At 31.9% G+C, this 13,302-nt stretch overlaps 1 protein-coding gene across 1 annotated transcript in view; it reads left to right on the top strand.

Annotated features, from left to right (window-relative positions):
• The first annotated feature begins 8,158 nt into the window (after positions 1–8,158).
• LOC123665591 overlaps positions 8,159–13,302 on the top strand; it is a 6,813-nt gene continuing 1,669 nt past the window's right edge. The window contains exons 1-6 of the mRNA XM_045599874.1: positions 8,159–8,255; positions 8,699–8,930; positions 10,163–10,352; positions 10,772–10,871; positions 11,373–11,486; positions 12,947–13,071. Coding sequence (XP_045455830.1) covers positions 8,159–8,255; positions 8,699–8,930; positions 10,163–10,352; positions 10,772–10,871; positions 11,373–11,486; positions 12,947–13,071 — 858 coding nt within the window. The remainder of the gene's footprint in view (positions 8,256–8,698; positions 8,931–10,162; positions 10,353–10,771; positions 10,872–11,372; positions 11,487–12,946; positions 13,072–13,302) is intronic.

Below are 13,302 nucleotides of genomic sequence, written 5' to 3'. Positions count from 1 at the left end.
TATGTATATATATAATACATTAGATGGTTAAAGTAATATGTACAATATATTTAAAGGATCCAATGTCTTCCAAATAGAATTAACGTTTTAAATTCTTCGACAACGAAGTCTTCCATTGTAAAAGTGTAATTTATAAACTTATAAGAAAATTCGCTGAAAAAAAGATATAGTGCATTTACTGTAATAATGTGGAGTGATAATATTTTAATGATAAATAACAAAAATTCTATGAAACATTTATTGTTGTGATAATAGATATTCTTTCTGCTTTTAATTTTACATTAAAAGTGATTTAGTTGTAATTCACAAGTACTAGCTTTTGTGGATTAAAATATTATAGCTATAGACATTCAAGAGCATATCCATATACTGATATTTAAACCAAATATAAAAATAACTAAAATATGTCAGAGTTTAATGCGTATTTGACTGCAATATTCCATCATTTAAAAATATACAACATGTTTTTAAACTGCCATCCTTCCATATTAACTGGGATATCGACTCGATATTATACCTTAATATCCGTAATTCCCTAACGTTTTAATAAAAATAATAAAAAAATTATGTGGTGTCATGGGACACCAGGTAGAAACGAAGTTCCTCCGGATAGTATAGAAGCAACACATTTTGAAAAAAAAAATGTTGAATTTTATACCTATTTTTTTTCTTGTTCTTGATTTTTTTTAAATTTTGTTAATTGTTTTTTAATTAAGTACATAAAATTATTTAGGAAATTTAGTATTTTAGAAAATAACAAATACCGTAAAATAAAATAAATCAAACAAAATAATAATAATAATAATTCAAATTATTAAGTGAAATAAAAAACATATGGCTTTATTTATTTTTGTCGACGGTATAAAATTACATAAATGATTTAAAAAAAAGTTTACCAGTAATATTTTAGTATCACACTATCTTACGGTTTTAGTATCACTTTTTTTTACTGCGATTGGCCAGTCAAATGTCAAGCCTGCTGTAAGGAACTTCCAAAAATTAATTATTCAATAATTATTATTTATAAAATTTTGTCACTTTGAAAGTGACCTAGTAATGAGTTGTACATACTAGTGCTTTATTTATTTTTTTTACGTATAATTTCGACTATGGTATGCCTACACGTGCCAAGTATCTCTGTATTGGCCTATACGGAAGGACAGTTTAATAACACGCTGTAAATGAATTTAATAAAAACCAATATTTTTTGAAGAACACCAACATTATATCCATTATACCGGTCAGCACTATTGGCATATTGTAGCGTTTAAGAAAAATTTAAAAGCCAAATGATGCTCAAACAGATATAGACTCAGGCACAATACATCTCACAACACACAACCTCGCACATACATACACACACCCACACACAAACACACACAACAAAAATAGTTTGAAGTAAAAAAGGTTTTTGCTATAGAAGAACTTAAAACATCGCTTCCAATCAAGTATAATAAAGGTTCAGTGTTATTATATTAGAATATTTATATCCGATTTTCATAATCTATACCTAATTGTTGTTGATTATACATTATAGATTTAAATTTAGGTAGGTCATATTTATGTGGTCATAATTAGAATTTTGACTATTTACGGCTAATAATAAGTCAGATAATGTTTTACGTAAAGAATGCGATTAAAATTTATTAATTAACTACATTTCAGTTAAACGTGTATTATTTAAGAAAAGAAAAGTTTATTTTTTAATTCGTTCTTTATTAATTGACAATCTTTTAGAGAATATTGCAAAATTATATTTTCTAAATATATTTGACAATTTGATTTTATTTTTACAGCTGAATATCTTTTATAGCCAAATATTATAAAGAGACAATAATATTATAGTAATGGGAAATATACGATTAACTTTCAAACATACATTATTTTATAACATATAGGACAAACGTAGCCAAATAGTTAAATTTATTATACATTATTCCAAAATGTCTTCCTGTTAAATAAAAAAAAAAATTAAGTAAAATGTGTATACTTTTAATGGAATTGATTATTACAATGTCAACAATCACGGGTTAAATTTATATTCAAATTTGACTTTTTTTTTCAAAAGCTACTGATTATAAATGTATTTGGTCAAGGAGTTTTTAAAGAAAAAGTTCAGTTGAATGATACCCACACTTTATGTCACGCTTAAAATAATATCATATACTTAATTAGTAATGTAATAAAGTGCAATAATGTTTTATATATAAATACTCGATACGCATTACGCATGTATTGTGATGAAATAAATTCTGTGTGTATTTTAAATATTATAAAATGTTATTCTACATCGTGTTTCATTTTACATTAATACCTACAATCCACATACTGTTAGTATTTTTTTTAAAAAATACATGTAATATTAAAAATGGGATCATAATTGCCTTTTTAATGGCTTACTTCAACTTGTCAATTCGAACGTGACATTCAAATTTACTACCATTTAATTGGTCAAGAAGCTTGGTTAAGCTTAGTGATGAAGCGATAATTTACTATTTTATTAACGCGAATAGACTATGAGCATATTGAAACAGAAAGACATCTTTATAAGTATCGTATGCAACGACACTGGCAAAAATATTATAATTTAAGTTTTAAGTTCATCTCGACAAGTAAACAATTTTCAATTTATATTTATACAGCCTTACTGGTAAAGTACTATCAATATTTTAGGAGAATACCCGGTACATGATTCTCATTCCAATTATATAAAAAAATATGTACCTACTTAGTTTTTGGCAAAATTTCCATTCATTTCAATTTAAATAAATGAAGTGTGGACACATTTCCAGCCATGCAGGTCGCGCGTGCGGCGTAGTGTTGCACTGTACCGCTTGCCACCCGCAATCCCGACCCCGTGACTAATTCTAATTCCCGCCAGGCCTAGCCGCCTGCTAGATGTACGATTTTAATTGTCCTTGAACGATTTTTTTGGCATTTTTACTCATGTATAATCGTTTGTTTAAGATCATACGCAAAATGTACGATTTGCATATACCTATTACTTGGCAACATTTCATAATGAAACAAACGTTATCCACCGGCAAGCATGAATTTCGGGGAATTCCCCAACTACCCAACACGTGTCTAGATATTTTACTTGAATCATCATATAAATGCTGTATTTGTTTGAATTCTTACGAAACTATTATTTCCTTTCGGTGATAACTCGTCAAAAACCTGTTTCTCTAATCAGTCTCAAATCGATCTGTACGTCATTTGTGTATATTGGATTATATACCTCATTGGATTTGTATATTGAATCTTTTTTGTGTTAATACGTTTAACTTCAAACAAGAATGAGTGATGAAAGTGTAGTAAAGCGACCAGCGCCAGGTACTTCAAAAAAAATTAGTTTAAAAGAGGAGATCTTTTTACACCACAGAGAGATAAACACAGGGCACAGAAGTACCGTCATGAATGGGAAATAATTGTGTTTGTTCGCAAACGAAAAAAAAAAACTGACTTCAATTACATCGACAAGTAATACAACGTAGATTGACGAAAAAATAGTCAAGCAACTTCGCGTTATCAAAGATTACTCAAAAAGTAGTTATCAGATCTCGATAAAATTTATATGTGACCACATGATAAACATCAGCGTTCGATTAAATTAAAAATTATCAAAATCGGTACACCCAGTAAAAAGTTATTACGGATTTTCGAGAGTTTCCCTCGATTTCTCTGGGACCCCATCATCAGATCCTGGTTTCCTTATCACGGTACTAAACTAGGGATATCTCCTTTCCAACAAAAAAAAAGAATTATCAAAATCGGTAAATCCAGTAGAAAGTTATGCGGTATAATACAACGTAGGTCGACGAAAAAAGCGTCAAGTAAAAACGCATTATTAGATATAACTCGAAAAGTAGTTGTTAGATCTCAAATAAATTTAAATGGGACCAATTGGCACACACCACCTTTCGCTTAAAACAAAATTTGTCGAAATCGGTCTACCCGGTCAAAAGTTCTGATGTAGCATACATAAAAAAAAAATACAGTCGAATTGAGAACCTCCTCCTTTTTTGGAAGTCGGTTAAAAATAGATTCGTTTAAGGACTAAATAGGGCCTGGTAAAAAATAATTTTAGGCCAGGTGCACTGATTGTGACTTCGAAATGATTGAGCATATCAGTTCAGTTCAGCCTATTGCAGTCCACTGCTGACCATAGGCCTCCCCAAGTTTGCGCCAGATATCCTGGTTTTCCGCAATCCTCATCCACCCTACATATAATATGGAGTATGAAATGGATCATCTTTCAGAATATTATGGAGTTTAATTACACTCTTTAAGGCAAAAGCACATAAAAGCCATGTCAGCAATACCAAGCAAAACAAAATCATCATACACAGTATCACTTTCGACATGTTGAAGAACTCAGTGCCAACGATCATGAGCCATGAATAAATTTTTGTCGGCGGTTTTTGCCATACACTTACAAAAACATATTGTTTACGGACGAGACTACGTTTACTAAGCTTTATGTTTTTAACGTACACAATGAACATTGGTGGAGTCATTGCAATCCATATGTTACGCGACAGAGCGCTTATCAACACAGGTTTAGTGTTAACGTGTGGGCTGGTGTTTCAAATAACTAATATCTGTTAGAGCCGTATTTCATCAAAGGAAGACTCAATGGTGTGTCATACTTAGACATTTTAAATAGTACCGAATAATGTCGCGAACGACATGCTCGATGAAGTACTGAGTAATAACTAAAACTTATTTTATCAACACGACGGAGCAATGATGTTTAAAAAAAAATTAAAACAACAAATCTTTGATAAAGCGAACTGTTAAAATAAACGAGCAATAAAAATATGTTGTGACTAATTAGTTAATTGAAGAAAATGCAATATGGTCTCCGCCATGACGACAAAATGGACGGTCCTACACACGTGCGCTTTTTGCTTACAATATGCATCGCCATGTTACAGATAACGGTAAAATTTATTTTTATTTTATGTAATATTGAACGTTTGGTAAGTAATATAGTATATAAATTTCTCGTGTCGCGGTGTTTGTTGCCAAACTTCTTCGAAATGGCTGGACCGAATATATGAAATTTTGTATGCATATCGGGTAGGTCTGAGAATCGGCCAACATCTATTTTTCATACCCCTAAGTTATAGGGGGGGGGGGATTAAGGGGGTTAATAACATATATGGCAAAACAACGTTTGCGGGGTCAGCTAGTATATATATAAGAATTGAGTAGTCTTTCATATCTTTCCCCTTATTTGCTTGTAAGTAAAATGTACGTGAGCGTGTACAAATCACACAAAGGTCTAAATAATTGTGTTTTTTAGCAAACGAAAAAAACCGACTTCAATTACATCGACAAGTAATACAACGTAAGTTGACGAAAAAAATTATCAAGCGCACTAGTCGTCACTACGATTTACGAGGGTTCGCCTCGATTTCTCTAGGATTCCATCATCATATCCTGGTTGCCTTATCATAGTACCGCCCTTGGGATATCTCCTTTCCAACAAAAAAAAGAGTTATCAAAATTAGTTCATAAACGACGAAGTTATCCCTGAACGTACATAAAAATACATACGGTCGAATTGAGTACCCTCCACCTTTTTTGATGTCGGTTAAAAAATAACAATATATAGATTTTAATTTTTTAAATTATTGTTGAAAATTAATAATATGAAGTTTACTAGTTAGTTGCTAACTTTTATAGGCTTATTTGCTTCAACATTTTAAAATCTTAAATGTAAACCTTAAACAAGGATTTCAATCTTATCTCAGCTGATGAACAAGGCCATTAATGACCAGTAATTAACTTTCTTCTAAAATACATAAAACAATAAATGAACACATCTCACTCAACGCCACTAAAAGATCAAACTACCGTCGACTTATTGGTCTGGATACAGCACAAATACCAAACCACAACAATTTGTATGACCTATCCTATATTTTTCATGAGTGGGAGTCGAATTCGCGACCAACAGATATAATATGTGCAAACGCTTTTATAAAAATTGTAAATAAAACCAGGGTAAGTACATAATACCAAATAGTAAATGAACATGAAGATAATCAATTCGGATAAAACTTTCCTATGACTGCAGACACCTTACAACATCCGCAACCATCCCTGTTGCTTGGAACCAAACGAAAATTTGACTCTGGCTATGATAATAGATGCCTTCGAGATATATGGCCATGACCCCACGGACAAGCTGGATAACTTGTGGCTCTACCAGAACGAGATGATGAGGATTAAGACGGCTGAGGATCAAGTATATACACTAGATACACATTTTTTGACTTAAAATTTTTAAACTTCTTACTCATTTGTGAAGTAAAAGAGAGATTTAAGCTCATACACATGTCGATTTTTATAAATTTTTCTTGCGTTATTTACGTAACTATAAAAAATGAAGTATTTAAAAATGAAGTAAATTTCTATCCTTCCCTATTAAAAAAAAAATAAAGCAAAAGGTAATCAGAACAATCAACAGATCAAGTATATCAAAAATGGTAAATGATAACGAGAAATTGGCTAAAAAAGTACTACATCAAACTTTCTCTGTATTATTTGAACTTTAATGCTTTATTTTTCACGGTGAACTTAAAACTAACATAATAATAATAGGAGAATTTCAGATTTCTTTCAGCTTACCCTTCTTATGTTAGTTTTTACTAAAACGTTTTATAAATGATAATATAAATTAACTTTACAAAGTCTCATCAGTAAAAAACTTATTAAAATAAGTATATAACTATATTATCCTTAACTTTATATATCTACTTAAAAATATATATTTTCAGTATTTGATAAACGAAAGAGTTCACATAGCGACCGACCATTTGGGGCGTTTTATTAAACTACACATACAAGAACTAAAAGTGAGTTGACTTAGATTTAAACAGACATTTAAGTGTTGTATATATTTTTATTATGTTACTAGCGGACCCGGCAGACGTTGTCCTGCCCGGAAAACAGCTACCAAATTTGATAGCTTACATACCAATAGCAGCGCTACCTACCGGGTCCAATTGAGATAAAAACTACCATAACTTCCAAGTCAGACAAAATTACAGATGCTTACAAAATTTGATAAAAATTAGTTCACTAGTTTCGGAGTTACATACTGGATAGCAGCGCCACCTATCAGGTCCGATTGTGATAAAAACTACCCTATCTCCCAAGTTGGACAAAATTATAGATGCGTACAAAATTTGATAAAAATTGGTTCAGTAATTTCAGAGTTACATACCAATAGCAGTGCCACCTATCGGGTCCAATTGAGATAAAAACTACCCTATCTCCCAAGTTGGACCAAATTACAGATGTTAAAAAAATTTGATAAAAATTGGTTCAGTAGTTTCGGAGTTACACCCCCGCAATCCTTATTGGGGATGAGTTATTCTAAAATCAGCTCATTGATCGTTTGTACATTACATATAGGAGATTCGTAGCAAATTTGGAGTTGATAGGAGCTATAGCTTAAAAACGGGAATTTTCCATTGTTAACGCCCCCGCAAGAATATAATAAGTAATGTGAAATAGCTAGTTAATACCATTTTTACTGTATGTAAATTAAATTAAAATGCGGTCTACGATTAAGGTAAATTTAATCATTAATAACTTACGTAAAATACGCCCTAATATATTATTTAACATGAACTTTATTGAATAGCAATAAAGTTCAAATTGACTCTAAATTTTAGTTAGAAAACGTTTGTATGGGAAAAAGAAAAGGGTTGTTTTTAGGGTTTTCCCGGAAACTATTCGAATTTTCCTCGCAATAAAAACTATCCTTGGACTTCAACGAACATTAAAAAAAAAAGAATTGATAAAATTGGTCCAGGCGTTGTTGAGTTATGCGCTTACAAACACATTTTGCGATTCATTTTTATAGATATTATATTATAAATGCGAAATTTTTTTAGGATTTGTTTTGTACTCTTTCAAACAAAAACTACTGAACTGATAGTTATGAAACTTGGTACGTAAATACCTAACTAAAGATCCATAATCCATAATACATAGGCTACTTTTTATTGCGACATCGCGAGGCGCAACAAATATTATATTAATCGAAGGAAGTATCAGCAAGTAGGAACTTACATTTCTTGTATTTAAATATGTTTTGTAGGTACTTCTTATAACGCTCGACGATGTAATAGACAATATGCTGACTATGTATGAGAATCACAACTCCATAGCCGCTGAACGAAAATCTACTTACACCGGTGGTCCAGTTCCCATGGAATTTTATATAAGTCAAGGTACGAAAAAGAAGTACTTTTAGCTTACGCAGTACTTACCCAGTCGGCCTGCTCTAAAATTATGGACATGATATTTCCTGCTGAGCCTTACCTAAATTAAAAGTGACCCTTAGTTACTTAGGACCCTGAGTTAGAATTCCTAATGTGTGGGTAACACAAAAATAAAAATCGTACATATTATAAGTGACCCGTAATTGTAGCGTCTGCATTATCGCTGAAATAGTGCGAATTTCAAATCATGATAAGTTCCGTACAAATAAAAGTGAAATTTGATAATTTTGAATATAAAATGTTTGTATCAGTTGAAGTTAATCATTCTGACAGACTTTCTTTTTATTACTAATAAACATACTTGGTCAACGGGCGTTATATACCTACAGGTTTCATAACGCGAATGTTCTCTAATTCATTTTTACCTTACCTTAATTTTACCTTGTTTGCAGAGTTTTACTGCGGAAAGAATGTTTACTTATTCTTCTCCGAACTATACAGCGATATATACAACATGGCTAAAGGTATAGCGCCATATTGCAAAGATCGATCCTTCGTGTTCCTGGGTTTCTTACACTATCACGATGAACAGAAATACTATTTGATAGACGATCCCAGTATATCGTTTCCGACTGATAATTACTTACACGGCTTGGAATGTCATATTGGTATTTGTATATTTAGGTAAGCAAATAAATTAACTGTTTACTATTACGCTATATACTCTCGAATAAATTTATAGTTTTTTAAGAAACACATTTCTATCGTAATCTAAAACTAATCTAAACTCCTCCGAAACGGCTTGACCGATTCTCATATTGGGTAGGTCTGAGAGAATCGAACAACAGCTATTTTTCATCCCCCTAAATTTTAAGGGTAGTCAAAGCCAATTTTTTTTTAATTTTTAGATTTATTTTTTCTTTTATTATGATTTGGCGTTGAAAAATACATACAACCCTAAATTTTCACCCTTCTACCACCAACCTGTATTTTTAAATAGCGTTTAGCGGAAGACATCGTTTGCCGAGTCAGCTAGTAATCTAATAATGGCGTTTATTTAACCATTCTACGGATGTAGGTTTGGTAGGTTGTTAGAAATTTATAGAAAAAATAATCTTAATATAAATAAATTACGCGTCACGTTGTTTGTCCGCGATGGACACCTAAACTACTTAACCGATTTCAATCAAATTTGCACACCGTGTGCAGTTTTACCCAAAGATAGCCTACATCTTATTTTGATATAATTATGTAATTATTATATTTAAGGAAAAAGGTAAGGCGATATAAAATTTGCCAGGTCAGCTAGTAATAATATACTAAATTGCGCAAATAAATAAATAAAAAAATTAACGACACAAGCAAATTAAACTTATTTAATGAAAAAGTACAACGAAGTATGTAAACAAAGTAGATGAAAGGAATATTGTTTTGCAGATGTGTAACAGTTAATTATTTAAATGAGAGGCCTGTTTTACGCCCAGCTAATCATCATTACAGCCTATACAGTCCACTGCTGGACATAGGCCTTCACAAGATTATGCCAAAAACAACGTGAACTCATGTGTTTTGCCCATAGTCACCACGCTGGGCAGGCGGGTTGGTGACCACAGGGCTGGCTTTGTCGCACCGAAGACGCTGCTGCCCGTCTTCGGCCTGTGTATTTCAAAGCCAGTAGTTGGATGGTTATCCCGCCACCGGTTGGCTTTTTAAGTTCCAAGGTGGTAGCGGAACTGTGTGATCCCTTAGTCGCCTTTTACGATACCCACGCGAAGAGAGGGGGTGGCTATATTATTTAGTACACCACACCACCACAGCCCAGCTAATAAATCCTGTCACTAACTTATTTGTGAGATAAACTTTTTCAAGAACAGGTGAAAAATAATTAAATAGATAATACAGTATATTGTTCCTAGATTTCCATTTAAAAAGCTAATGCAAAGAGAGAGGGATGTCTCGACTTTGCCAAAGGCGATCGTCAAATGCGGTCTAGTAATGTACAAGCTGCCGCCATTGACCGCCACTTCGTGTATCATCACTTCCGGTTCTTTCATCTTAGACTTCAACATACAAGGGTTGAGATATCGACATTACGATTATTTGCTGGTTAGTATATTTACCGCCAACATGCAGTCTTGGAGTAAGCTGCAACCTTTCTCGTATATGGAGAAGAGGCCTTGCCTAGCTTTAGGCCATAGGAACTGAATTATAAGATTAATATTAGAATGAGAATTAGAAAGACTTGTATGAAAAGTATTTAAGTTAATAAATAACCGCGAATATTATTACATGTCTAATACACTGAAAATTTGTCTTGTTCATCTTGTTCATCAAAAACAAACCTATGTCTGAATTAAACACGCTTACTGTATCTCTTACTTATAAGACCTTTTCGGTAATTCAGCTATTTTACCTACTAATTATGAATTTGTTACTGATATAGTATTGTGAGCTCTCTCGTATTCTTTCTGTCTCTTTTATCTGAAATGAAAAAAATCAAAATAAATTATTTATTATTACAACAGACAACTCCAAACGGGAACACTTATTACACAAAAGAGGATAATACACCATTAGTGTGCGACCACCATGTCTGCGAGTGGAATTATACTAACCATTACGGCGGTAAGTTTTATAGAAAACCTTAGAACGGGCTTTAATCGGTTGGTGCTGGTAAGACTGACTAAATTCGACTGTTTTATCAATCCCCAAAAATTGCTTTACAAAAAATGAATGCAGTTTTATTAAATAACTCTTATGTTGTCAGCTTACATCATAAGAAAATATAAAAGATTAAAATCGAAAAATGCTGGGTACATAATTTATCATAAAATACAAACCCTCAAAAGAGCAATAATTAAAATACATAAAATTAAAAAATCGGTAAGTCTTTAAATTAATACCCGTCGAATTATCTATTTGACCGCTTATCGGCATAATTTCGTTACAAAAAAAAAAAAAAATAACCCTAACCTATCTTCTATCTTCAAAATTAGACGTTTATTGACATGATTTTGTTACAAAAAAAAATAGCTCGGACGTCTATATATCTAACTTCAAAGTGACGGATCTTAATCTAAAGACTAGCCAAAAAATATGTTTAATATAAATATATAATTATTTTAGGTCCATTTTTAATTCCGGGCGATCCTGGAACAGGAATTGATCCAGTACCACCATACATAGAACCTACACCTAAGCCAGATGAACATCAAGAAGAGGAAAATATTACTGTTCCCTGTAAGTAACAATAAATTCTAATGTGTTTTCCACTAGTAATTTAACAACGCGCATCGTATAACACCCCTGCCGACCAAGTTCAAAGATTTAAACCATCTATAGTCGTCACAAAATAAGGAGCCCGTTGGACATAAATGTCATCGGGACGTAAATAGCGAAATAACCATACGACTCGGTATTGATACTCAGGATAAATCGATTCAAGTTTTTATGACTATTTGATCGATTTTATTATGCAATGTAAAGTGCATTTGATTAAAATTTTGATCAGAAATTTAACTTAAACTTTAATATTATAGGTAATTTGAAATAATACAATGGTACAAAAGATCAATTTGTTTTATTTATATTTTTATATTGTTTTCTATTGCTTACACGAATTTTAGTCATTATAATGAAACAATTTTTTCCGATTTTATCGCGACTTATTAGCCAAATCAAAATTTAATTTATGACTTTTAGCGCCAAGCTCTTTTTTTCAGTAAAGATCAAGACACAAAATTTTATTTACAATTAAAATCGAATGAAGCTGTTAACATTCAGTAATTAATTCGTTACAGCTTTAGTGTTCAAAAAAAGACATAGAACGTAACTGTTTTTGAGACGTTTCGTAATAATTAGAAATTACATGCTCCTGTAAAGTAAGCGCGAAAAGAATACTCCTAATATATTCTATTATATTATTTAACGCGCCAAAAAATGTACGTATATTTTAAAAACACTTTATGTTATTAATAATTCTTTTATTGTTTCTTACAGTTTCGTACCAAGTTACGTTCTAGGGTATTTGTCAAATGTCCAAACGGGCCTGTTATTTTGTGACGACTATAGTTCTCGCTAAGAGACACTCTCAAAACCTAATTCCATTCAAAATCCTAACAAGGGCCGTCAAATTTTTGACAACTGTACCCGACTCCCCAACGATGACGGTTTTTACAAGAAAAATAAGAAAAACTTCATATAAATCAAAATCAAATTTCACTAATCATTCCTCATCAATATTTCCTATTGTAACTTCTTTTAATAACTATAAAATAACTAAATATACTAATCAATACATAGTATAAAACAATCGCTTCCCGCTGTCTGTATGCTTAGATCTTTAAAACTACGCAACAGATTTTGATGCGGTTTTCTTTAGTAAAAAAAGTGATTTCAGAGGAAGTATATGTGGGTACTTATAATACATGCATAATATAGTAAAGGAACACTGATAGTTTTATAGGTTTCTAATGTGATGTTGTAAGTAATAACTTTTTTGCGTATATATTTATTATATTTATTTTATTTTATATTTAGTAAAAGTATCGCATCCGTGCAAAGCCGGGGCGGGTCGCTTGTGAATTATAAATAATGACCTCAATTTACCTAAATTTAACGAGACTTACCATTTTATGGTAAAAAAAAAATCAAAAGAAGCCACTGTGAAACTGACAGATATATTTGTGTTTTTCTACTAGATGTCTTGGATGGTTGTCTGTTCATGTACCCACCAAACTACGGCTCGATAGCTGGCAAGAGTTATCTGGATCAAGTTGAACTTCACGACGACAGATTTACGTGTAACGCCGCGGGTGGAAATAAGGTGATTATTATAATAAATTTAAAGACAATTTCTAATGGTAGAGTAAAATACGGATATACCGTGGTCTAGATCAGAGGTTCCCAAACTTATTTTGTCTACTGCCCTCTAAGAGAATAAATTATTTTATAGGGCCCCCTTTGAGCAATCTTAAAATGAATATTAGTTGATGTTCACCAGTTGTAGTTGAGAGTCCTTATAGATTAAATGACAAATCGCCCCCCAAGCCTCTAC

The sequence above is a fragment of the Melitaea cinxia genome, chromosome 24 (assembly GCF_905220565.1).
Source record: "Melitaea cinxia chromosome 24, ilMelCinx1.1, whole genome shotgun sequence".
Taxonomy (NCBI): Eukaryota; Metazoa; Arthropoda; class Insecta; order Lepidoptera; family Nymphalidae; genus Melitaea; species Melitaea cinxia.
Note: the sequence above shows the minus strand (reverse complement) of the source record. Positions and strands in the feature narration are given on the sequence as shown.